Source organism: Pyrgilauda ruficollis, unplaced genomic scaffold (genome assembly GCF_017590135.1).
Source record: "Pyrgilauda ruficollis isolate IOZ18807 unplaced genomic scaffold, ASM1759013v1 scaffold46, whole genome shotgun sequence".
Taxonomy (NCBI): Eukaryota; Metazoa; Chordata; class Aves; order Passeriformes; family Passeridae; genus Pyrgilauda; species Pyrgilauda ruficollis.
Genome location: NW_024526155.1, coordinates 5,038,953 through 5,063,364, shown reverse-complemented (window position 1 = coordinate 5,063,364; position 24,412 = coordinate 5,038,953). Strand labels below are relative to the sequence as shown.

Here is a 24,412-nt window from a genome sequence, read left to right as displayed (position 1 = left end):
CCCCCCCCACCCCCGGGGCCGCCGCCGCTGTCCGCGGTGCTGAAGTGGCCGCCCGGGCCCTGCTCCGGGGCCACAGGAGCCGTTCGTCCCGGAGCCGAGCCCAACGGAGCCGAAGGGAGCCCAGCTGAGCCAAAGTGAGCCCTGTCGAGCCGGTCCGGTGCAGTCCGTGCTGCGCTGTGCCCCGTCCCGCTGCAGCCCTGGCGCAGGGCCGCTGTCCTCCGTCGCCGAGGGGCCGCTCGGCCCCGCAGCAGCCCCGTCACTGCTGGCGCTTTGGCCTCAGCCCCTCCCGGCGCCCGGCACTACCGAGCTGTGCGAGGGTCCTCGTTCCTCACGGGGCCGCGTCCAGCACCGGGCAGCCAGGCAGCACAGGCCCCGTTCTTGTGAGTGTTCCTGCCGGGCACGGGGGTGGGCTGTAGCCAGGGGGATGCAGTGTGTGCACAGGAGCACTTGCACTGCCCCTCTGACCCTCACAGACAACGTCAAGTCTCCCCTCCAGGTCCCCTCGTGGGGTCTGCCAAAGCCCCAGCCGGGAGCGTGTGGCTGGCTATGGCAGTGGTTGTGGGGGTCTCGGCTGCCCACAGTGGGGCTCTGGGCGCAGCCACAGACAGGCTCTATGTAGTACTCTGCTCTGCCGACCCCAGTCTGTTTATTTGCTTGTTTATTTGCGGCTCTGCTCAAGGTCAGGGCTGGCAGGAGACTTTTGGGGGCACCTTGCCGGGCTGAGGTTGTCGCATGGGCCCCCAGCCGTGCCCTTCCCTGGGCACTTGCCCTCCCCTTGCCCTCTGCAGCACCAGGATCTCTCCCACTCACTGATTTCCACCGCGGCAGTGCCAGCGGCGTGGCAGCAGGCGGTGCAGCCATGCTGGGGTCTGGCAGGAGGGCTGGACACAGTGCCACTACAGATGGACCAGGCAGACTGTCCCTGGAGCTGAGCCTGGTGAGATGCTGCCCTGTGGGACAGCAGGTGAAGGGCTGGAGAAGAAGGGGCCTGGGGGACTTGGGGGAGCAGGGATTGTCTGTAGGAAGGGGCTCAGCAGAGCTCCCCACACCTGTGACAAGGGTGGTTGCACTGGCGGGGGCGGGTTGTCCCCCAATGCCAAGGGTCAGCTGAACTCCCATCATGAGGTGTGTTTGCAGGGACCATGGAAAACCCTTCAGGTAGCAAAGCTGTTAAATGCCAGTGGCCCCCTCCACATGTCCTGTCTGCTCCAGTGCCGGCTGTCCAGTGACTTGCCAAGACCAGCACGATCACTGAAGCCCTGGGTGCCACTTAGGCCTTATTTGTCAGAAAAGTCAGCAGTGTCCCCACTCAGGCCATGCTCTGGACAGCATGCACGAGCTGCATGACAGTGGCTGGAAGGGTTCCAGCCCCAGCAACCCAACAAGGGCTGGACGCTCTGGGGAGGTGGTAGGAGCGGGGAGCAGACAGGGCTGCTGCCTGCAGTGTCCAGGCTGGCACCTTGCACTGCTCTGGTCGGGGTGTGGGGATGTCAGCCGCAGCCCCACTGCAGGGTGCCATGCTGACACCCAGCCTGGTGGCACTGGGATGCCTGGGGAGCCCAGATCCAAGACCAGGAGCTTTGCTGGAACTTGTGTCCATGGCCATTTCCAAGGCAGGGCTTGGACTGTTGGAGAATCTGGGAAGCTGTTTAAATGCAGCCAGCCAAAACGCCTGTGCTGGAAATCCTGCGCTGCAGGGCCGGCTGATCAAAGGGAGGATAATCCTGGGTTTAGGAAGGAAGAGGATAGGTCTGAAGTAGCAGTTGGTCCAATTTGGGTCAGGCTGTGAAGGAATTCAGCCCAAAAGGCCACTGGGTGTGCTTGCTGGCTGGAGGGGGAAAATGCAGCCCTGGGATGGGGGCATCCTACTCCACCATCCCACCCCTGACCCCCACCCCTGCTTCTCTGGCACGCTGCAGCTGGAGTGGTTCTGCTGTGACGCTGCCAGCACGAGCCAGCACTGCTCTGATCATCGGTGATCTCTGCCTCAGTGGGGCTGCAAGGGCTGTGTGGCCTCTCCAAGGGTCGCCCTCCCCAGAGCAGCTGTCAGACACTCCTGTGCAGGGTAGAAGGAAGATGGGTGGGCTCAGAGATGCGCCCTTGGCCATCCCCGTCTGCCTTAGGCGCCCCAGGCCAACAGCCCAGGGCCAGGCAGTGTGTGTACAGCCAAGTCCCCTTGATAGCCGGAGGTGACAGAACAGCAGCGTGGCCTTCCTGGCTAGCAGCTCCTGCAAAACGGCAGCAGCTGGGGACATCAGCCAGGGCCACGTGCTCACCCATGTGCTCGCTGGCCTGCTGGGGTCACCCTGGGGTGCCCCTTGCTGCAGGCAGAGCCCCGGGAGTCCAGGTGTCCTGTGGCAAACGTCAAGGTGTCCTGTGTACCTGCAGGGGAACCCCAGGCCATCCCTAGTGCCATGAGCAGCCGTCGCACTGCTGCTGCTCCTGGGGCTGAGGGGAGCGGGGTGGGGGTGGCGCAGGGGATTCCGGAGCCGTCAGCAGCCCTGTGCAGGAGCACAGACGGAAACATGGAGGGCTCTGAGGTCGGGGCTGTCCCCGCCGTGGCCCCCCTCATCCACTGCACCTCCTGGCAGTGCCGCAGCCCTGGTGCCCGATCCCTGGCTGGGGCTCGCTGAGCCCTGGATGCTGTGGAGGGCACGGGCCCTTGGTCGGGCAGCAACCTTGGCAGCAGCTGCGGTTAATTAACCCGTGGGGGGTGGCTGCTGGGGCTACCCCAGCCAGTGCTCAGTGCCCTGTGCCGTGTAAAGCGATTAGGGAGGATTTGGGATAAGGGGCATGACGCTTCCCAACCCAATTTAGGACTAAGTAAAAAGCCATTAGAAGATCAAATTGTGGTTGGTGCTGCTGCCTGAGCCCTGCCTTGGGGGGCTCCGAGGGTGCTGTGACGGTCCTTTGGCGCTGCCGCCTTTGCTCTGGGCTGCCCCTGGCAGACAGGTTGGTGGAAGCCCTGCTGAGAGTGGGGCTGCGCGGTGCCCACGGCGGGGCTGCGGGTTCCTGCCAGCGATCCCGCTGCCAGCCCTTCCAGCCGCCGCAGCAAATTAAAAGGCCGATTCGTGTTGAGTGATCCCTGGGGAGGGGGGCGGCTGAGCGCCGGGATCGAAGCCTGGCACGGCACGGCTCGGCTCTGCTCTGCTCACACTGTCTCTCCCGGCTCGGCTGCTGGCCTCGGGGCTGCTAGCCCGGTCCAGCGCTCCGGCCCTGCGCCGCTCTGGCGGAGCGGGGCAGGGGCAGCCCCGTGGGCGTTGCTGGGACTGGCAGTGTCCCACGTGTCCCCAGGGCTGGGAGGCAGCGCCCCGATTGTGCCGCCGGGCAGTGCTGGCCGTGGCAGTGGCAGGCGAGGGCCGGGGGCATTGCTCCTGCCTGCCCTGGCTGCCCCTGACTTCAGACCGCGGGTCTGAGGCAGCTACCGGGGAGAGGCTGCACCAGCCCCGCTGCGGCAAAATGGTCTCCGTCAGGAGCAGGAGCAGGAGCGGGAGTGCTTTGTCACCTGGGACCCCGCGCCCTGGTGCTTAACTCCTTCCAGTCTGTGGGGCTGCAGCGACGTGGGAGACTGAGAGTCTCCCGAGCCGTGCTGCATCTCATGCTCACCAGCCCGGGGCCTCTCCCGGTGCTGGTGCTCGCAGCAGCATCCCCAGGCGAGGGGCTGCTGCGGCACGGGCCAGCCCCAGCAGCCTGGGCGATGTCAGCACGGGCCGTGGCCCTGGCCTGAGGAGCGCTGGCCAGAGGTGGGGACGGAGGGTCTGCGAGCTGTGGGTGCTGTTGTGATGCCGTGGGCTGGAGCTCGGGCACCCCAGGGTGCCGCTGGCGCCTGTCGTGTGCAGCCCAGCAGGGCAGTCCCGTGGGCTCGGGGGCTGGGGCCGGGCTCCGGCCGCACCATCCCTCAGGCGCCGGCGGGCCGGGGCGCGGGTGCCATGTGGGGCCAGCGTCCGGCTGCCTGCGCCGTTACATAAGAGCGGGAGCCGAGGCGGCCGTGGCTCGCCGTTGCCATGGAAACCTGCACGGTGATGTCGTCGGCTGGGTACCAGGCGGTGAGGCGAGGCCCCCGCGGGCTCCGTTCTCCCGGAGGGGTCCCAGAGCCTTGCCACGTTTCGAGCACGTCTCCCTGCCAAGCTGCCCGTGTCCCCCGGTGCCACCCAGCCCCAAAGGGGAGGTGAGCTCCAGCCACCCCTGCTCCTGCACCCTTGTGTCACCTCACTGGGGTGGCCACAGCATCAGCCTGGAGGGTGTCCTGTCAGCGTGGCTGACGTTTCACATCAGTATGGTCCCCTGGGCTGGTGCAGGTGGGCAAGAGCTGTGGCGAGTGGGTGGTTGCCAGCTCACACCATTGCTGTTATCTAATGACAGCAGGGTTCAGTGGGGCTTTAGACCAAATACAGAGCAAGGTGCGCATGAGGTTTGTGATGAGATCTGTTGTGGGAGATGCAGGGCAGGCACATGGCAGTGGTGCAACCTGAGGTGCTGGGTGTGTGTCCAAGGGGACTCTGGAGAGAAGCCTGTGAGCCAGGGTGTCCCGGTGGCACTGCCATGGCCACTCCTGCACAGGAGGAGCCTGTGGGCTGTGCCCTCAGGGACACTGCTGCCCTGCTGTCCCAGGCTGGAGGAGCCCAGGGATGGTGGGAGTTTGGGGCCAGCCCGCAGGTCTGTGTCACCTGTAGCATTTGAGACTTCACCTCCTGGTCAGCCAGGAGCACCCTGTCTGCCAGGGAATTGCAGATGGTGAATCACTGCTGCACACGGGCTTCCAGGATCCCGAATATGAGTCAACTGGCAGGAGAACGGCGGTCTTCAAAGGGCCAGGATGCTCCAAACGGTCGCAGGGTTTGTCTTGTGGCCACCACCATGAGTGGGTGACTGCACTGCTAGGGCATCATACATCTGCCCCAGGGCACTCATGGGCTCCATGCTGAAGGATGGTGGAGGGGGCAGTTCTCTCCCTGGTCCCAAAGCATGGAGCTGGTCTGTGACCCTGCCCATGTGGGCAACCTGCCCAGCAGTGCGGTGGCCAATGGCAGTGTGGCTGCTCTGGCTGCAGGGCTGTGGTGGGATGGGTGTGTGGCAGGGAGCCTCTCTCCCCTCACTGAGGGCTGGGGACTAGCCTGGCTGCCCAGGTTTCTCCGTGCCATGGGTGCCTCCTCAGCTGCTCTGCCCAGGACTGTGTCCTTTGGCTCCTGGTCCGTCTCTGCTCTGGACCTTCTCTTGGAGCTGTGCTGCTCCAGCAGCGACATCCTTACTGCTGCTCCATTTCCAGCTTGATTTATTTCTGCTGCTCTGCAGCTCAGCTGTTTTCATCGCTGTTAAGCCAACTCCAGGTTTCTTCTGCACTAGGTCATTAATGCAGTGAGTGGCTGTGGCCCCTGTCCTGGTAGTTCTATGGTCCTGGCACTGCTGTGGGTGGCTCCACTGCCCCGGGCATCATCTGCCCTCAATGATGTCACCTCCTGCCCTGTGGCCCCCACTCCTGTGGCGCATGTCTGGGAGGAGGACCAGACACCTGGCCGGTCGCCCTGCTCCCAGGCACTGCGCCGGGACCATCCCCTGTGCTGACGCTGAGCAGCCATCCAGGTCCTGCCCCGCGGACGCAGCGCTGAGGGCAGTCCCGGCACGCTCACCCGCGGGCAGCCCGTGCCGTGAGTTATTGCTGCCGTGCGTGCCGCCGGAGGCTGCCCCCGATGCACTCCGCTCGCCTCTCTGCGTGGATGCGCTCCGCCGGGCCCACGTGTCAGCAGGGCCGGGCAGGGCAGCGTGTGGCTCCTGGGGATGGCAGCCCCTGCCCGTGTGCGGCGTGGGAGGTGATGCTGGGGTCTGGGATGGGTTCTGGCATTGCCTGTGCTGGGTCTGGGCGTGAGCATGGTGCCACAGCCCCGGCAGCTCTCCTTGCAGCCACGGGCAGCCGTGACCCCTCACAGCGGTGACCCTGTGGGGTGGATGTTCTGCAGGTGTGGGTGGGGCAGGGGTTGCCTGACTGACTCAGTGGTGTTTCTGCAGGCGATGGCAATCCCAAGGAGAGCAGCCCCTTCATTAACAGCACGGACCTGGAGAAGGGCAAGGAGTATGATGGCAAGAACATGGCCCTCTTTGAGGTAGGGCATGCAGGCAGTGGGGCACGGGGAGGGAGCTGGGCTAAGCAGCTGTCCCACAGCATCCAACCTGCACCCCGGGCACTGGGACATGCCAGAGCCCCAGGCCGGGGTTGCCACAATGCCAAAGCCATTCCTGGAGGGACAGGCAGTGGGGTAGCATCTGGTGAGGTCTCCTGGGGTTGGCTGGGGTCCCAGGGGACAGTCCTCACAACTTGGGATCTGCTTTCCACAGGAGGAGATGGACACCAGCCCGATGGTCTCGTCCCTGCTGAGTGGACTGGCCAATTACACCAACCTGCCACAGGGCAGCAGGGAGCACGAGGAGGCTGAGAACAATGATGGAGGCAAGAAGAAGCCGGTGCAGGTGAGGACTTAGGGGGGAGGTAACCTTCCCTCCCTCTCCAGCCCTTGCCTGTGTAGTGCCAGGCCATAGACTGCTCTGGGAACAGGGGACCCCTTGGCCTCAACCAGGGGCAGGTTTGCCCTGGGTTCCTGGCTGCTTTGTGGGAAGGGTGGGACCTTTTGCTCTTCTGCCAGCCAGGCCCTTGATCCCTGGTAACTGCTGTTCCCTCAACAGGCCCCACGGATGGGCACCTTCATGGGTGTCTACCTGCCCTGCCTTCAGAACATCTTTGGAGTCATCCTCTTCCTGCGTCTCACCTGGGTGGTGGGCATCGCTGGCATCATGGAGTCATTCTGCATGGTCTTCCTCTGCTGCTCCTGCGTGAGTTTTGGAGCCAGATAAGCCTTCACTAGCCTTGCCCATGGCCTGAGGTCATCAGTCTGGCTGGCTGGACTATGGAAATGTGCACTAGCTGCCAGCCCACCATGCCCTGCCCCAGCTCTGCTCCTGCCCCTGCTTCTGCCCCTGCCCCAGCTCCTGCCCCACTTAGAACAAGGAAAAGCCTTCAGTTTCCCAAAGGAATCAGCAGTGGAATGGTGCTTAAATGGTGACCCAGATCATATCTGCCATGTAGGGGGATGTGCTGGGGGTCCCCTGCTCTGGTACCATGCAGAGAGCCACCTTGCTAGGACAGTCACCCCAGGGCAGAGGCTGGGAAGTCTGGCCTTGTCCAGTATCCTGGACAGCCTGAGCCACCCCAGCGCTGCCAGCCCCTCCAAGGGCTCAGCTCTGTCAGCTGTGCTGCCAGCCAGCAGCCCTGCCTGCCCATCCACACATCCATCCATCCATCCATCCATCCATCCATCCATCCATCCATCCATCCATTCATCCTCCCTGGGCATCCCTGCCCTGTGGCACCTCTCAGCGTGGCCCCAAGAGGCCCCATGTCCTAGCATGGCCCCAGCTCTCCCTTCACTCCCCTGTCCCTCTGCCCAGCTCCTGAACACACTGTGTTTCTTCCCGCAGACGATGCTGACGGCCATTTCCATGAGTGCGATCGCCACCAACGGTGTGGTGCCAGGTAGAGCCAAGCCCGCCTCCATGCTGTGCCACGGGCAGCTGGTCCCTGCCGGGTGGGGTGCCTGCAGGGGCTTTTCCCAGAGAGCATCCCCCGGGGCTGCCAGCCGCTCCCCAGCCTTCTGCCACCAGCCCGCGCGGGATCCCCACGGCCCGGGGGAGCGCGGAGCTGGAGCCGCCACCCGTCCCCAAAGCCGCGAGGTGCAGATGGCAGCGAGAGCCGCCAGCCGCGGCTCCTCCCTCCGCCAGACTGGCGAGGCCGCGGGGAGCCGGGAGACACACGGCAGGAGGATGGGAGCAGGGCGTGCTGAGTGCCACGGGCTGGGCGATGGGATGGGCTCTGCCACCGCCGGACACAGGGACGCTGCTGTGTGTGGGCTCTGCCCCCCAGGAGGCACCGTGGGCTCTGGCCGGTGGGTGCCCTGGCTGCCTCCCCCGGATCATGGCAGCCCTGCAGAGCCCTGGGGAGCCGTGAGCTGCGCCGGGCTGGGCACAGCACTGACAGCCCAACACGGGGTGTAATTAAAGCTATTTATCATCCTGCTGCTGCAGCGGGACCATTGATCTGGCAGCCCAGCTCTAAAGGCTCCTCTGGGAGGATGGAGCAGGGTATGGCCCAGGTCCCTGGGGCTCCAGCTCCTGTCTGGTGTCCAGGGAACACCTGTGCCATTGGCCATTGCACCTGGCTGCTGGGGAATGACTCTGCCAGTGTGGTCACTCCTGCTGTTCTGCATCTTGCACAGTGCTGGAGCAGGGCCCATGGCTATCCTGGCTCCAGTCTGCTCTCTGGGATACCTGGCAGGGCTGAGGGTGTCACTGGGGTCTGGCTGGGACCCACTTCTGCTCTCTCTGACAGCGGGTGGCTCCTACTACATGATCTCACGCTCCCTGGGACCTGAGTTTGGTGGGGCTGTGGGGCTCTGCTTCTACCTGGGCACCACCTTTGCCGGTGCCATGTACATCCTGGGCACCATCGAAATCCTGCTGGTAGGTACCTGGTCCTTGCCTTGTGCAGTGCCATGGGCTCAGCTCATGGCAGGGCAGGGGGCCTGAAGGACCTTTCTTCTGGGGCCCCTCTGCAGGCTGTTAGCCAGGTGGTGATGCCATGACTCTTTCCCAGGCCTACATCTTCCCAGCCATGGCCATCTTCAAGGCAGAGGATGCCAGCGGGGAGGCAGCTGCAATGCTCAACAACATGCGTGTGTATGGCACCTGTGTGCTGACCTGCATGGCCACCGTCGTGTTCGTGGGTGTCAAGTATGTCAACAAATTTGCCCTGGTCTTCCTGGGCTGTGTCATCCTCTCCATCCTTGCCATCTACGCTGGTGTCATCAAATCAGCCTTTGACCCACCAAGCTTCCCGTGAGTACGGGGTCCTGCAGGGATGCACCAGGGCTGGGGCATGCAAACCCCCTGAGTGCTGAGTGCCCGTGTCCCCCCAGGATCTGCCTCCTGGGCAACAGGACCCTCTCACGCCACGGCTTCGACCTCTGCACCAAGATGGTGGTGGAGGGGAACGAGACAGTTGGCTCCAAGCTCTGGGAGCTTTTCTGCACCTCCCGCTTCCTCAATGCGACCTGCGATGAGTATTTCACCATGAACAATGTCACTGAGATCGAGGGCATCCCTGGTGCTGCCAGCGGCCTCATCCAAGGTGAGCACATGCCAACAGAGGCATGGGAATGTGGGCGTGGGCATGAAGGCATGGGAGTGGAAGCATGGAGAAGGAAGTGCAAGGGAGCTGTGGTGGGGCAGTGGCTGTGCCGGGTGGGCAGCTCTGCCAGCAGGGCTGGTGGAGGTGTGCTGTGGGAGGCCATCCTAAGCATGGCTCCTCAGCCATGCCAGGTGTTGTGGGGGCAAACGGTGCTGGGTCCAGGTGGGAGAGCATGTGGGAGATCCCTGCTGGGGCCTGCTCTGCTCCTGAGGCACGGGGAGCTGTGCTCATGCTGTGCTGGGCAGTGGGACACACACCTGCACTGGCTGACAGAGCAGGGTGCTGCAGCCACCTGCATACAGTCTGTGTCAGCCAGTGGGGTGGCTCAGAATGAAGCCCAAAGGCTGGGGAGGAATAAATCCTCCCTCTGCTTCCTCTTGGTCTTTGGAAAGGCTGGTATCGATTTGAGGTTTTGAGAGAAGTGATCACCCCTTGGGGCCACTTAGCTACTCTGGCTACTGCCCTGCTGGGAGAGTGGCCAGGACCACAGAAAGATGCGTGAATTTGCTGGGAGGAGCCACTTATGACCTGTTTTTCTGGAGATGCTGATATATCTGCTAGGTGCTCATGCTCAGCAGTGGGTGGCAGAGGCTGATGCTCTGTGCCACATTCAGAGGGTGTCTGCAGACCCTCATACTGGAGTGGTTGTTGGAACTCAGGAAAGCAGCAGAGCCATGAGCAGGATCAGTCCTTCCTGATGGCTGTGGAGCTGCCCTGGTGTCTGCGTGGACACGGGCATGGGAGGTCAGACTTAGCTAAGCACGTGGTGCTCAGGGCTGCAGCTGTGATGGTGATTAGTGGAGCACAGTCACAGGGTGTTTGGGAGCCTCCCAGAGATGTTGCACTCTGAGGTCTTTTGGATCAGATAAGGAGTTCCTGGTTGCTGGGTGGAACCTGCTCCTGTTGGCAATGGTGCTGCTGGGGAGGGGGTGCAGACCCCCACCCACCCAGCTGGTCTCTCTCAGGGCAACAGGCAGCAAACATTCCTGCACTGGGGGCATTGGGACAGAGCCAGGACCCCACTCTGGGGTGGCTGGTGACAAGGGTGACTGGCCCAGCAGCATCTTAAGACGGGTGGCACAGTTTGACCCTGGCAGAGATGACTGCGGCTTGCTGTGCCCTAGGTGAGGGGTGGGGAGAAACACAACGTTTCAGGGAGGATGAGACAGGCGAGGCCAGTGGGGGTTGCCAGCCCCATCTGCCACCTGTGAGCAGCCATGAAGGGGGCTCAGTGCCGGGGGCTGAGGGCTGGCTCTCCTCTCTGCAGCCCCCCGGCAGTGACATGCCAAGGGCAGTTGCCTCTGCCCGCCCTGCCCGGTGCTGGCTGCTCTCCACTGCTCCAGTTTCTCCCTGCGATCTGCGGCCAAAGCAGCACACGGAGGGACGCTAAGCCTGTTACATCAGCCCCACACTCATAATCCCATCAAAAACATTATCAAGTTACTTTGACACGATCCACTTCCCTTAAACCTGTGTTGATCAGCATTAATTATATTACCCTCTTAATTATTTGCTACTGCAATCCCATGTCAGCTGCTCCAGTATCTTGTGGGGACGCTGCCAACAGCAGTATGAAGCTGCTCTGGTTGCCCACCTGTGCTGCCACCCTCACCCTCGGGATGCCCGTGGCCCCGTGTGCTGGCAGAGCTGGCTGCTCAGTGAGGCCAGGGAAGGGGTGGGCGAACCAGACACCCCCCAGTTCCATTCCACCCCAGTGGGGTGGGCATGCTGTGCTGGGTATGGGGGCTTGCAGGCATCTCACGCTGGAGGCACTGCCCGTCCTCCTCCCTCCTCACAGAGAACCTCTGGAGCTCATACCTGACCAAGGGCGTGATCGTGGAGAAGCGGGGGCTGCCCTCAGTGAGCTCCCCCGACACCCCAGTGGACATGGACCAGCCCTACGTCTTCAGCGACATGACGTCCTACTTCACCCTGCTCGTCGGCATCTACTTCCCCTCGGTGACAGGTGGGAGCCGCGGGCACACCGGGCACGTGCCGCCGGGCGTGCTCCGGGAGCCCCACGTGTGCCACCCCCGCGCTGGGTGCGGCGGTGACAGCGGCGTCGCGGGGGCGGCTGGTCGCCATCGCCTCCCCCGCAGCCGCCCGCGCTGCAGATCTGACGGTGCCGCCCGGTGCGCGCTGACGTCCCGCCGCTTCGGTATTTTTAGCTCTCCGGGGGCAGAGGAGCCCCCCCGCCCCAGGCCCGCTGCGGAGCCGAGCGGGGCGCAGCCTCCGGGGCTGCCCTGCAGCTCCGCCGGGGACAAGCCTGGCGGGAGCCCCCGGGCTGCCCCGGGCATGGCGAGCGCTGGAGGGTCCGGCGCTGCGGGGTCCCCGGCAGCCGCTCGGCCTCCGCCGCCCTCTCTCCCGCTGCCGTTCACCGGCAGGTGCCGGTTTCTGCAGAACGCCTGTCCCCCGGTGCCGCGGGCCCTGGGGTCATCCCTGGGGCTGTGGTGAACCCGCCTGTGCGGCCGTGTCCCTGCGTGACCTCCTGCCCTCCCAGAGCAACGTCGGGGCTGGACCCTGTCCCTGCCCCTGCGGCGGCCACCGTCCGTGCTTGAGCTAATTAAGGGCTAATGAGACAAGGCACTTGAGAGCTTTTGAGCTTAATCCTTGAGTGGCCTCAGACTGCGGTTTGGGGTAGGGGGGGCAGTGCTGGGGGGGTGAGAAGAGCAGGCTGGGTACCCCAAGCCGCAGCAGCACCTTCTCTCCTGTCCATCAGGGCTGCTTCCCATCCTGGCGCACACCGAGCCGTGCCCTGCTGTGCCCAGGACTCACACAGTGCCAGGCGTGAGGGTATCTGGGACGGGTATGGGCTGTAGCTCTGCTCCCCCTGACACCATCCCCTCTTTCCATAGGCATCATGGCTGGCTCCAACCGCTCTGGGGACCTGCGGGATGCACAGAAGTCCATCCCCACGGGCACCATCCTGGCCATTGCCACCACCTCTGCGGTCTGTATCCTTCAGGGCTTGCCTGAGCCTGGGCTGTGGGGCTGAGGGTGCGTGGGCTGTGCAGGGCAGGTCAGCTTGGGTGCTTCACTGGGCTGGGACAGGGCCCCAGCACCCACTGGCTGGGCAGGCAGGACTCTGCATCCTCCTGGCTCTCCTTGACTACCTGGCAGATATCAGCTCTGTTGTCCTCTTTGGAGCATGCATCGAGGGGGTCGTCCTGCGTGACAAGTGAGTGTCCCAAGGCCATGGGGGCATGGAGAGTGTAGCAGCCCCCCAGAATGGGCTGGGGCAGGAGCAGCCCCAGGGGCAGACAGAGGTGTGGGGAAGGCTGCAACCAGGACACACTGGGCAGACATGGGGGCATTGGGGGGCTGGTGGGCGTAACCAGGTAGGGGGGTTGGTGCTTGTAACAGGCACTGGGGGCTTGTGTGCATCCCAGCCATCCATGTTTGCTGCATTCCTCCCCCTCCGGAGCTGCAGAAAGCCACTTGTTTGTCAACAGGCAGGGCTGTCTGTGCTCCTGCCTATCTGGGGCAGCCCTGCTCACCGCACGTGGCAGGTGACACTTCTGGGTCGCCAGCACCAACACAAACAGGATCCAACTGCATGCATCATCATTGCCCTCCCTGGCACAGGGACGAGGAGTCCTGTCCCACACCTGTCCTTGTCCTTGGCCACGCTGACAGGACAGGGATGAGGACAGATCCCTCACAGCTCTGAGCCTGCTCCATTGCTCACCCCTTGAATCAACATCCCAGTCGTGTCACATCCCTCCAGAGTGGTGCTGTTGTGGCGGGCTGGGTGGTGCTCGGCCATGGGATGGAGCTGCAGGTGATGCTGATGCCCCGCAGGTTTGGTGAGGCTGTCAACGGGAACCTGGTGGTTGGCACCCTGGCGTGGCCGTCCCCGTGGGTCATTGTCATTGGCTCGTTCTTCTCCACCTGTGGGGCTGGGTTGCAGAGTCTCACCGGAGCCCCCCGCCTCCTGCAAGCCATCTCCAGGGATGGGATCGTACCCTTCCTCAGGGTAGGTGACCCCCGAGTCCGGTGTTTCCCCACCGCGATCGCCCACTGGGACCCCACCCTGCCTCCTCCCGGCACCGTGGCTGCCGGAGCAGCCCCGCTTCCCTGCCCTCATCCCGCCGGCACCGGCACGGCGGTGGGCGGCCGTGGTGGCTCTGGCTGCGGTATCGGTGGGAGGAGAGTGTCGGGAAAGGTCAGAATTCCCTCCCCCCCGCTGCCGTGCCGCTTCATATTTTATCTGCTCTCTGAAGACGCGTTCCCACAACCTCATCTCTCCAAATCCAACCCGACAGCTCCCCCCAGGGAAGAGCAGGCTAATTTTATCCTCCTCCTTCTCCTTGCCAGCCCCAGCCCGAGCTCTCGCTCGCTCCGCCCGCACCCTCTAATGCGTCCGGACACGCGGCCCCGGCCCCCTCCCCGGTCCCCTCAGCCGCAGGAGGGGCCACTGTCCCCCGGCTGCGAGTCCGTCCCAAGTACGGGGTGCCCGACTCTGTGCTGGCTGTGGCCAGGCTGTGAGCTGGGGCTCCTCCCTGGTGGGGTACAGGGGCTGCTGTGCTGGGTGTGGGGCGAGCCACGGGATCTGCCGGGAACGGGACTGTGCTGTCAGCAGGAGCCAGCCCTGGGACTGCTTTCCTGGCAGATTCCAATGGGACACGTGCCAGCTCACGGCACCCAGTGTTCCCAGTCCCTGCTCCTGCCAGGGCTGGGTATATGGGAGAGTCCAGTCTCAGGCTGCACTGAGTACCCTTGCCCAGGGCTACGGGGCACCGCAGAGCCTGACACGCCCCTCTCCCCTCATTTCCAGGTCTTTGGCCATGGCAAAGCCAACGGGGAGCCGACATGGGCCCTGCTGCTCACAGCCTGCATCTGCGAGATCGGGATCCTGATCGCCTCCCTGGACGAGGTGGCTCCCATCCTCTCCATGTAGGCAGCGTGCTGTCGACCTGCACCTTCACAAGCAGCGGGTGGCGTGTGTGGGTCTCTGCTCCTCGGGGAGAGGGGGGAACGCACCTGCTGCCCTGGCCCTTGCTGCCCTGGCCCCTGCCTGGGAAGAGGGGGGCCCTGCAGGAACTCTGGGGTCACACCTTGGCCAGCATTGAGGCTTGGTTTGTCCATGGCACTGCTTCTCTGTCCATCAGTGGTGCTCCAGCACTGGCCACTCTGGGGCCAGGAGGTGAGACTTCAGTCCCTCACAGTGCACCCACTCAGCCCCCTGCTCTCTCCTGCAGGTTCTTCCTCATGTGCTACATGTTTGTCAACCTGGCGTGTGCGGTGCAAACGCTGCTGCGGACGCCCAACTGGCGGCCCCGCTTCCGCTACTACCACTGGTGAGCCGGGCGGGAAGGGGCAGCACAGGGACACCCCAGGACACCCCGCTGTGGGGGCCCCAGGGCTGACAGCTCTGTGCCCTCTGCAGGACCCTGTCCTTCCTGGGCATGAGCCTCTGCCTGGCGCTGATGTTCATCTGCTCCTGGTACTACGCACTGGTGGCCATGCTGATCGCTGGCCTCATCTACAAATACATCGAGTACCGCGGGTAAGGGAGGCCACGGTGCTGCAGGTCCTGGCCAGCCCCCGTGGCCACATGGCCTCTCAGTGTGGCTGCTCAGCTCCCCCCGGGCTGCTTGGAATCCCAGGATGCTCCAGGGTGCCAGCGTGGTGCTCTGTGGCCAGAGCCATGGGCATCCCTGACGTGCTGCTGGTTCCTGCAGGGCGGAGAAGGAGTGGGGTGACGGGATCCGGGGCCTGTCCCTGAGTGCAGCCCGCTATGCCCTGCTGCGGTTGGAGGAAGGGCCCCCGCACACCAAAAACTGGAGGTAGGGCTGGGCAGGGAGATGGGATCTGAGGGTTCCGGTGCAGGGACAAGCTGGGTGCGGGCACTGACTGCAGGACCTTCCTTCCAGGCCACAGCTGCTGGTCCTGGTCCGTGGGGATCAGGAGCAGAACGTGGTGCACCCGCAGCTCCTGTCCTTCACGTCGCAGCTCAAGGCTGGGAAGGGCCTCACTATCGTGGCCTCTGTGTTAGAAGGGACCTTCCTGGACAACCATCCTCAGGCACAGAGGGCGGAGGAGGTGAGAGCTGCGTGTACTGGGACAGGCTGTGCCAGCAGTAGGTCCACAGCTGCCCAGGGTTGCTTCTGCCCCATGGCCAGCGTTGGTGGCCCTGGAGCTTTCGAGTGGCATCAGGCAGAGCCCGAGGACTCCATGCTTCACTGGTGCTCACAGTACCACAGGGACCTCTGGACTCCTCTTCCCCTCCAAGACACCAGAGATGCTGGCACCAGCCAAGCACTGGTCCCAGTCTTGGCCAGCTGCTGCAAGACTTGGCACAGCATGGCACGTCACAGCACAGCACAGTGCCCAGCCAGGGGCTGCTGTGCTGAGTGGACTCCTCAGCCTCAAACCTCACCACGGTCTCCGTGGCCCTGGTGCCAGGCAAGGTGGGAGATGAGCCTTTCCCCGCCAGAGTGAGAGCACTCCCCACCCCCTGCACCCGCGGGGCGGCACATTAATGAGATTAAGCCCTTGGAAGCAAACAGTTTCTCTCCCATGCAGACATGTTATAATTTCTCTGAGTAAATAACTCTAATTGCTGCTCTGCCACCTGTCAGAGCCCTGGCACAAGGACACCCTCCACTCTGCACGGAGCAGAGCTGTGTGCCAGCTCTGCGCTCCACTGGCTATCACCCCCCTGGCCTGGAGCCACTGGCCTGCCATGGGGCACAGAGACCCAGGCACCCTGGGAGGACCTGCAGCCTGCACCTCGCAGCCTGCACCCTGCATCTCACAGCCCTGTACCCCATACTCTGCACCCCCCATTCTGTACCCTGTACCCCCCATTCTGTACCCTGTACCCCATATCCTGCACCCTGTGCCTCATCTGGCCTGGGTTGGGCCATTGCTGCGCCTGGCAGCTGCTGTGCCCGTGATCCATGCCCGTCCCTGAGGCCCTGGGACCTCTGACTTCCTTCTCCCTTGCAGTCCATCCGGCGCCTGATGGAAGCAGAGAAGGTGAAGGGCTTTTGTCAGGTGGTGATCTCCTCTAACCTGCGGGATGGCATGTCCCACCTCATCCAGTCCAGCGGGCTGGGGGGGCTGCAGCACAACACAGTGCTGGTGGGCTGGCCCCGCAGCTGGCGCCAGAAGGAGGACCACCAGACCTGGAGGAACTTCATTGGTAGGCACCGTGGAGGGTGGGCACTGCCGGGCCTGGGGGCTGCAAGCTGCCCTGGCTGACGTGGCCCTTCCCCTCCCAGAGTTGGTGCGAGAGACCACAGCTGGGCACCTGGCCTTGCTGGTGGCCAAGAATGTTGCCATGTTTCCGGGCAACCAGGAGCGGTTCTCAGAGGGCCACATCGACGTCTGGTGGATTGTCCACGATGGGGGGATGCTGATGCTGCTGCCCTTCCTCCTGCGGCAGCACAAGGTAGGCTGGGCCCCGCAGCGCTGGGCCCTGCAGTGCAGGGCTGGGGCTGGGACTGGGGCTGTCCCTGTCGAGCCGTGCCCAAGCCTCCCCCATCCCTTGCAGGTGTGGCGTAAGTGCAAGATGCGCATCTTCACGGTGGCACAGATGGATGACAACAGCATCCAGATGAAGAAGGACCTGACCACGTTCCTGTACCACCTGCGCATCACCGCAGAGGTGGAGGTGGTGGAGATGGTGAGTACTGGGACAGGGCACATGCTGCAGTCAGGGATGCTGTGCATGGGAGCCAGACAGAGCCTGACATGGAGCACACAGCACCATGGGGGGACACAGCACCACGAGAACATACTGGGCCATGATGGGAGCAGGTAGTACAGCTAACCCTGCCCCAAATTTCTTCTGTTCTCCCCACAGCACGAGAGTGACATCTCTGCCTACACCTATGAGAAGACGCTGGTGATGGAGCAGCGTTCCCAGATCCTCAAACAAATGCACCTCACCAAGAATGAGCGGGAGCGGGAGGTGAGGCTGCAGAACAGGCTGGGTGGGCTCTGACCCCTGTGGTGGATCTGGTGTGAACCTAGCTGCCCTGCAGCTCTGTGTGCTCATCCTGATGGGCTTCAGGCTAGGCTCTGTCCAGCCAAGCCCTCTTGTGCCCAACTTCCTTGGCTGACCCCTCACTCACAGATCCAGAGCATCACGGATGAGTCCCGTGGTTCCATCCGGCGCAAGAACCCGGCCAACACACGCCTGCGCCTGAACGTCCCCGAGGAGCAGGCTGCTGACGGCGAGGAGAAGCCAGAGGAGGAGGTGAGGGGTTGTACCAAGACACGGTCAGGCAGGTAGCTAGCCTCAGGCCCTGCCCACCATTCCCCTCTTCCCTCTGCAGGTCCAACTAATCCATGACAAGAATGCCACCACCTTCTCCAGCAGCTCTCAGTCCCCTGGTGATGAGGTGGAGGCAGCCCCTGAGAAGGTGCATCTCACCTGGACCAAGGAGAAGTCCGTTGCTGAGAAGAACAAGAGCAAGAGCCCTGTCAGCCCTGAGGGCATCAAAGACTTCTTCAGCATGAAGCCGTACGGCCCCCCATGCTGCCACCTTGTCCCACCCATGCCCTGTGATCCTGGCTGTCCCTGCATCCCTGCCAGTGGGTGCAGGCAGGGCCTTGGCAGCACCAGCTTGATCCTTGCCCTGAGAAGTGGTCAGGCAGCCTGGGTGCTCTGAGTGCGCCCTTGCAGAGGGGCTGGGGGCAAGTGGGGAGGGGTGCCTGTGTAGAACTGTGCTGGCAAGGGAAGGGGTGCCCAGGCTGGGTGTGCTGCGGGGCGTGAGGGTGCCCACCTGGTGTTCACATTTCTCTCTCTCTCTCCCTCTCTCTCTCTCTCCGACCCCATCATGTTCCTGGCAGGGAGTGGGAGAACCTGTAAGTCTGGGTTTGGCTGGGTGCCGGGGCTGGGGTGGCGGGAGCTGGGTTGTGCTCATGGGGCAGCATGATGGGAGCCATCGGGGTTGCCCCTGTGCAGGAGGGCGGCTCAGTGAGCCGTGACAGCGGCGGTGCCAGACAGTTCACCCGGGCTGCACACGGCAGCTCTGGCTGCCAGCCCCGTGCACCGTGCCCTGCCCGCACCACACGCTCCTCATCTGCTCTGCTATGCTGCCGGCAGCTCCTTGCAAGCCTGGGCACAGGCACCCACGGTGACACTTGTGCCACCTGCTCACTCTCACGCAGCCTGGCCCCGAGCAGCTGTGGGTGCCACTGCCCATGGGCACCGTGCGTGGCCCTGCGGCTCATGGCACCGGTGCAGGCTCAGAGTCACCAGCGCAGTGCCTGGCACAGCTTGCTGCACCCCGAGTTTGTGCTGCAGCCCAGGCTGCACTGCCCGAGGGCAGGAGGCCAGTGTGCCCTGTGGCCCCTTGGGGCTGGTGTGGGCTGGAGGCTGGCTGTGCCTGTCCCGTGCCCACACGTGCTGTCGCCCACAGGAACCAGTCCGACGTGCGGAGGATGCACACGGCCGTGAGGCTCAATGAGGTGATTGTGAAGAAGTCCCACGATGCCAAGCTGGTCCTGCTGAACATGCCAGGGCCTCCCCGTAACCGGAAAGGGGATGAGAACTGTATCCTTCCTGTGGGGCCAGTCATCAAAACCCCTCTATGCCAGGGGGACCAGGGTCCATGTCTTCCCCAAAACTGGTGGGTCTTTTAGGCGAGTGCCAAGAGGCACAGGTCAGTTCCTGAGCTTGGACCCCCCACACCTCCTGCTCCTGGATGGGTCCAGCAGCTGTCATTGGCACCAGCCTGCCCCTCCAGCACGTGATGGGTGCTGGGACCACATGACATTGCACCTACACCCATGAGTGCAGTGGCACATGACAGGGGCCCAGGTAGAGGTCTGTGAGGCTCAGCCATCTGCTGGCTCAGTCACCATCCCCATGGCACAGCACCAGCACGGGTGGGCTTCCCTGGCTCCTTGCTTGGGACTGACCCCGCCAGCTCCTGGCTCTGGTGTGCAGGTGTCAGTGCTGCAGGCTCAGCTGGGGCTGGGCAGGGATGGCACAGGGCTGTCCCCATGTTCCCCAAGTGTGAAGATTGTCCTCCTTGACAGCTGTGCAGACATGGAGTTCCTGGAGGTGCTGACGGAGCATCTGGACAGAGTGCTCCTGGTGCGTGGTGGGGGCCGGGAGGTCATCACCATCTACTCCTGAAAGACGGCTCGCGAGAGGTTTGTCTGCACACTGAGAGCCCCGCCACCCCTTTGCACCGCGCTCCCGGAGGGGAGGAGGGAAGGCCGGATGGCAGCCGGTGCGCAGAACCTTCTCCTGGCTTTGGCCGTGCCCCTGATCTCTCCATTCGAACTGCAGCACCAGATCTTCCGGGAGCATCCAGCACCAGAGCAGCTGTTCCTCATTGCAACACCACAGCACTGCTGTCCTTGTTTATATATAAATATATACAGTGAACCGCGGACTGAGCACCAGAGCTCGGCGCTGCCGCCACCGCCCGCCCTGGCAGGGCCAGCCCCGCCGCCAGCCCCAGCACTGCCGCTGCAGCCCCTGCCGGGCAGGAGGGCGGCTGTGCCGAGACGGACCTTGGCCCCACCGTGCTGCTACTCCTGCACAGACTCGCGGGACGCGCCCGTGCCCTGTGCCCGCCGCCTGCGAGGGGCTGCGGGAAGAGCGAGGCCCGCAGCGCGCTCCCCAGGCCGGACGCGCCCTTCCCCGCCTGCAGCAGCGCCCGGGGCTGCCTCGCAGGGCGCTGCTCCCCCGCTGCCCCTCACCGACACGGGCCCGGACAGCCCCACCTCGCCGCTGCCTCGGCACCGTCGTCTCTGGAGACCGCGGGCTGAGCTTGTGGAGATGCAGCACGATGGTTTGGAGGAGGCAGAGGGTGGGGGGCGGCTGTGCGGGGTCAGGAGCTGCAGCACAGCAAGGCCGTGAGAGCAGGAGCCCTGACCTAGGGTGGCTGGGGGTGCTCCCTGTCCCCCTGCCTGACTCCAGGCTCTCTTCCCTGCCGCTGTCCAGGTGCTTGCGCAGGAGTCGCGGTGTGGAGCTGCGGTGTCGGGAGCCGCGCAGGGGCCCCGCTGTGTGCAGCGTGAGCCGGGGACCCCCGAGGCACCGGTGCCTGCTCTGGGCTGGCACAGGGGTGTCCCGGACCCCCGCCCTGCTCTCCCGCCGCACTAAACTGAGGGCTCTCGGGGCCCAGCACCCGCACATGTGTCTGGGTCCCCGCTGTGCCCCGCTGCACTCCCTGCTGCTCCCCAGGGCTTTGCTGCTAACCCAGCCCTGGCCGCGGCCCCAGGCAGTCGCAGATGCTGCCGGGGGCTGTAGGACAGTCTGGATCTGTGTGTATTTTTAACATATGCAAAGGCTGTTTGCTGATCTGACCAGCAAGACGTCACAATGAGGGGGAGGGCTGTAGGGGTCCCACTGTCCCATCTTGACACTCCCTCACCCGGCTGGCCAGGGCAGCCCCGGCACCAGCCCCGCCACAGCCGAGAGCCCCCCGGGGCAGATCAAACACCTCTTATCTTTGGCAGCAGCTGCAGGGTCGCCCTCGCCGCCGTCCCCCCCCCCCCCCCCCCCCCTTCCCCCCCGCCCCCCCTCCCCAGCATCTCTCACAGAAGAGAAACTGAGGCGCTTTTAACAAATGTGAACGGTTCCAGGAACCACGCAGGAAGCGGTGCGAGGGCAGCAGGGTGCCGCTGGCGCCCGCCCCAGCCCCATGTACATAGTGTACATAATACAGTACGTGTATTTTTAAAGTGATCATATTTATGTTAATAGAACCAGATGAAGTCTATATATAGAGATCTATATCTATTCTGAGAGATGCAGGGCTCTGCTAGCACCAGGCCGCAGGGACGGGGAGCTGAGCCGGGCTGCTCCTGCACAAACCAGGAGCCCATCCGTCTCACTGAGTGCTCCAGAGTGGTGGTGGAGGCTGAAGCCTTCCCCGGCCACCAGCAGCCCCTGGGAAAGGGCCAGGTCGCAGGTTTATTCTCTTCTCAATTTAGCTTCTTAAGAGTTTTCAGGGAAAAGAAGTCACAGACTTTTCTGAACTTGTTTCACAGCAGATTTGAGCTTCCACTCAAAGTGCAGCCTGCTAAGAGTTGCCCTCTCCCGGCAGCGCTGGTGGCTTTGTGCCAGCCTGGACCCTGGGGCAGCACTTTGTCCCTGGCCAGAGCTGAGCCCCTGTGCTGAAGCACTCACCCCCTCAGCCCCTCCAGACGCTCCCCAGTGCTGCTGTGCACTGAGCAGGGGCAGGGGGAGCGGGTGCTGCTACAGCATCCCCGCGGGTGTCCATCCAGGCAGCAGCTGCCTCCTGCCTGGCACAGGCAGCCCTGACTGCTCCCAGCTCCCTGCCCATCCGACCCCCTGCCAGCCTTGGCTCCTGCCTCCCTGAGAACAGGAAACCCCCCCTGCACCGGCCACTCCAGCCCCTGCTCCCTTTCAGAGCTCCTCTACTCCAGGTCCAGGCCAAAGCTATTTGGGGATGCTTGGATAAAAAGCAGTGGGTTTTTTGATGTTGGATTTTTTTTTTTTTTTTTTTGTAAGATACTACTTGGACACACTCCTAGACCAAAACCAAGCCCCAGCTGCACATCTGTGCCTGCTCATACCTTGCTCCTACATTTCCATCACTCCCGAAGTGCCTCCCTTCTCTCCCAGTCACAGGAGCAGTCCCAGTCACAGCCAGACTTTCTGCCAGGGTAGCTCGGCTCCTGTGTGGCTGCAGGTCTGTGTCACAGACACTGCTGTGGAAGCTGCTCCCACAGGCATGGGGAGCTCAGCATTTACAGGGGGACTGTCAGGCTGGGCTGAGACCTGGCTTCAGCACAGGAGCTCAGGGCTGACGAGTGGTGCAGATGCACAGGGTAGCACTTTCCGGTCCTGCTGCTGTCTCGGCAGCCCAGGAGCTGTGAGAAGAGCAGGTAGGGGTCTGCAAGTGAAAAGTTCCTTTAGTTTTGGGAAGGGCAGCCCATGGGAATCAGCATTTGCCAGTGTCTAGCTGCTCTACCCCTTGGAGCTGGCCCTATACCACCACACACAAGCTTGTGGGCTGTTTCCAGCCTCCCAAAATTATTTGAGGCACTTCAGCAGCAGCGGGGGAGGCACAGCAGCCTGCCCACACAGCTCATGTGTTAGCACCATGTTGTTGGGCCTCGAGCACTTGCCAGCTGCTCTGCCTCTTCACAAGATGCCACTCACTCCCTGCAGTTGCCCTCTAATTGCAGCTTGGCTTGCTGCTGGGCCTGGGGCAGCGAGCACGGTCCCCTCCTGCCCTGGCACATGGCACAGGGCAGAGGGCAGGGACAGGTTATGCACAGCCTCTGCTGAGCCTGCAGACAGCACCCACCCTCCCAGCCCCAGGTGAGAGGCTCCTCCATTGGCTGCAGGTACAGGGCAGCCAGGAATTTGCAGAGCAGTGGTGAGAGCAGCCAGGGCACACTTCTGACAGGTTTGCTTCATCCCCCCAGCATCACCAGTGGATCCCATTCCCCTCAGCATCACTTCCACCCTGACGGCAAAGCCACGGTCCCGGCTCCCCCAGGGAGCAGGAAGGCCATTCCTTTCCATCACTACTGCTGAAAAAAGGCATTCTCCTTCCCCTTCCTTCAGCAAGAGCAGGGGCACAGCTCTGGACAGTCAGGGCTGCTCCCACACCCCTGCCAGGCAGTTTGGCTGTGGCAAGACAGGAGCTGGTTTCCACAGCGTGTCCCCTCGCTGTCGGCTGGAGAGGGCCAGTTTTAGCAGACAGCACTGCATGTTAGTTTACAAACCCAGCCCTGCACGTTTGGCCTCTGTGAGTGTTCAGTTTCCCCATGGAGCACCCTTCTGCCGCTCCACCGTGGTGAAGACAGTGTCCTCCTCTGGTACACATGCAAGTTCCTCCTTGGCACATGCGCAGACACGGTCCGGTTTTTGTTCCAGACAGGAAGGTCTTGACCCCCCAGTTTGTTTTACAGGCAGGCTGCTGCTGGAGCAGCACTGAGCAGCACAACCCACGGGAGGGTGGGCTGGAGCGTGGCCACAGCTGGCAGGAGTGTTCGGCCAGCACACAGCGCTGGTGGCACGAGCTCCAGTCCCTGCTGCAAGAGGGCCAAGCAGTCCTGGCCCCTCAGAGGCAGTGGGCAGCTCAGGTCACTGTGGAGGGCAGCTCAGGTTGCTGTGGCCACCACACAACACAGGCAGCAAGCCACAGGGCAGCAGGGACAGGAGGCACAGGCAGCATCCAGCCTGGGCAGATGCTGGTCCGTGGCCAGACGAGAAGGACAAGAGACTGCACAAAGGCAAGAGTTGCACTAGAAGAGTCAAGACCCTCCTCTGTGTAGCAGGACTAAAAACTAGCAGAAAGACTGAAAGGTCTGAGATCTGCTGGTTACAACACTTTCTGTGCTACATGTGCAATATATTTGTTATGAATGTTATCACAAAGTCGGTTCATTCAATACTCTTTTAATCACTGTAGCTAGATGTTCTCTGTCCATTCAAGTGACTTTTATTCGAGTGCAATATTTCAATAGACATGTAGTGACCTAGAATGCTTTGTGTTTTAGAGAATCTGTGTGCAGAGCAATGCAATTAAGTTTAAAACCTTGTAAATAAAACAGGTTGCAAACCAAAAAAAAAACAAACCCCAATAGGCTTGCATTTAATTTCTGTGTGTGTTTCAGTGTTGTGCATTAGGCCGCCTCGGTGCAGACCCCATGTTCTCTGTGCAGGTGTTCATGGAGGAGTGGCTCCTCAGCTGTTGAATGCTCCCTGTTACTGCTTTACTGCTTTACCTGTATTCATTTTTCTAGACTCCTGTCTGCACAAAATGCAATAAATGATTTTATTACACCCTTCACTACTTGCACGGAAACTTTTCACTTGCTTCCAGGTCTCCACGCTATTTTGCACCGTTTCAATAACATGGAGCAAGCCCTGACAGGGTGCAGATTGCAGAGGAAGCAAAGCATAAGGAGAGGAACAGCCTCTCCAAAGGGATGCAGTTCCCACATTTCACCTCACAAAGATTTCAGGTCCCCCCACCAGATGATCTACCTGGCTGCAGGATTGTAGAGAAAGGGACCTAACAGGAGGAGAGACAGCAGACAGACAGACACACTGCTGTCCAGACTCAGCCTGTGGGGTGATGTAGCACGAAGCCATGGGACACCAGTGCTGAAAGCACAGGGACTGGCAGCCCTGACCTCACGCTGGCTTGTGGCACTGACCTGGACCTGTCCCTCCCACCACTTGTCACCAGAGAGGTTCTGGACTCCTCACACTGGCTGTGCCAC

At 62.7% G+C, this 24,412-nt stretch overlaps 1 protein-coding gene across 1 annotated transcript in view; it reads left to right on the top strand.

The window, feature by feature from the left end:
- Positions 1-19,629, top strand: part of SLC12A5 (solute carrier family 12 member 5) — a 26,311-nt gene extending 6,682 nt beyond the window's left edge. Inside the window, exons 2-27 of the mRNA XM_041478795.1 lie at positions 6,004-6,098; positions 6,331-6,462; positions 6,676-6,822; positions 7,468-7,522; positions 8,375-8,505; positions 8,639-8,880; positions 8,961-9,172; positions 11,031-11,198; positions 12,088-12,186; positions 12,353-12,410; positions 13,034-13,208; positions 14,010-14,128; positions 14,434-14,532; positions 14,622-14,741; positions 14,917-15,021; positions 15,109-15,277; positions 16,187-16,382; positions 16,462-16,631; positions 16,734-16,865; positions 17,046-17,153; positions 17,319-17,441; positions 17,521-17,708; positions 18,038-18,052; positions 18,610-18,743; positions 19,240-19,348; positions 19,488-19,629. Coding sequence (XP_041334729.1) covers positions 6,004-6,098; positions 6,331-6,462; positions 6,676-6,822; positions 7,468-7,522; positions 8,375-8,505; positions 8,639-8,880; positions 8,961-9,172; positions 11,031-11,198; positions 12,088-12,186; positions 12,353-12,410; positions 13,034-13,208; positions 14,010-14,128; positions 14,434-14,532; positions 14,622-14,741; positions 14,917-15,021; positions 15,109-15,277; positions 16,187-16,382; positions 16,462-16,631; positions 16,734-16,865; positions 17,046-17,153; positions 17,319-17,441; positions 17,521-17,708; positions 18,038-18,052; positions 18,610-18,743; positions 19,240-19,331 — 3,284 coding nt within the window. The 3' untranslated portion in view covers positions 19,332-19,348; positions 19,488-19,629. The remainder of the gene's footprint in view (positions 1-6,003; positions 6,099-6,330; positions 6,463-6,675; positions 6,823-7,467; positions 7,523-8,374; positions 8,506-8,638; positions 8,881-8,960; positions 9,173-11,030; positions 11,199-12,087; positions 12,187-12,352; positions 12,411-13,033; positions 13,209-14,009; positions 14,129-14,433; positions 14,533-14,621; positions 14,742-14,916; positions 15,022-15,108; positions 15,278-16,186; positions 16,383-16,461; positions 16,632-16,733; positions 16,866-17,045; positions 17,154-17,318; positions 17,442-17,520; positions 17,709-18,037; positions 18,053-18,609; positions 18,744-19,239; positions 19,349-19,487) is intronic.
- Positions 19,630-24,412: the final 4,783 nt, after the last annotated feature.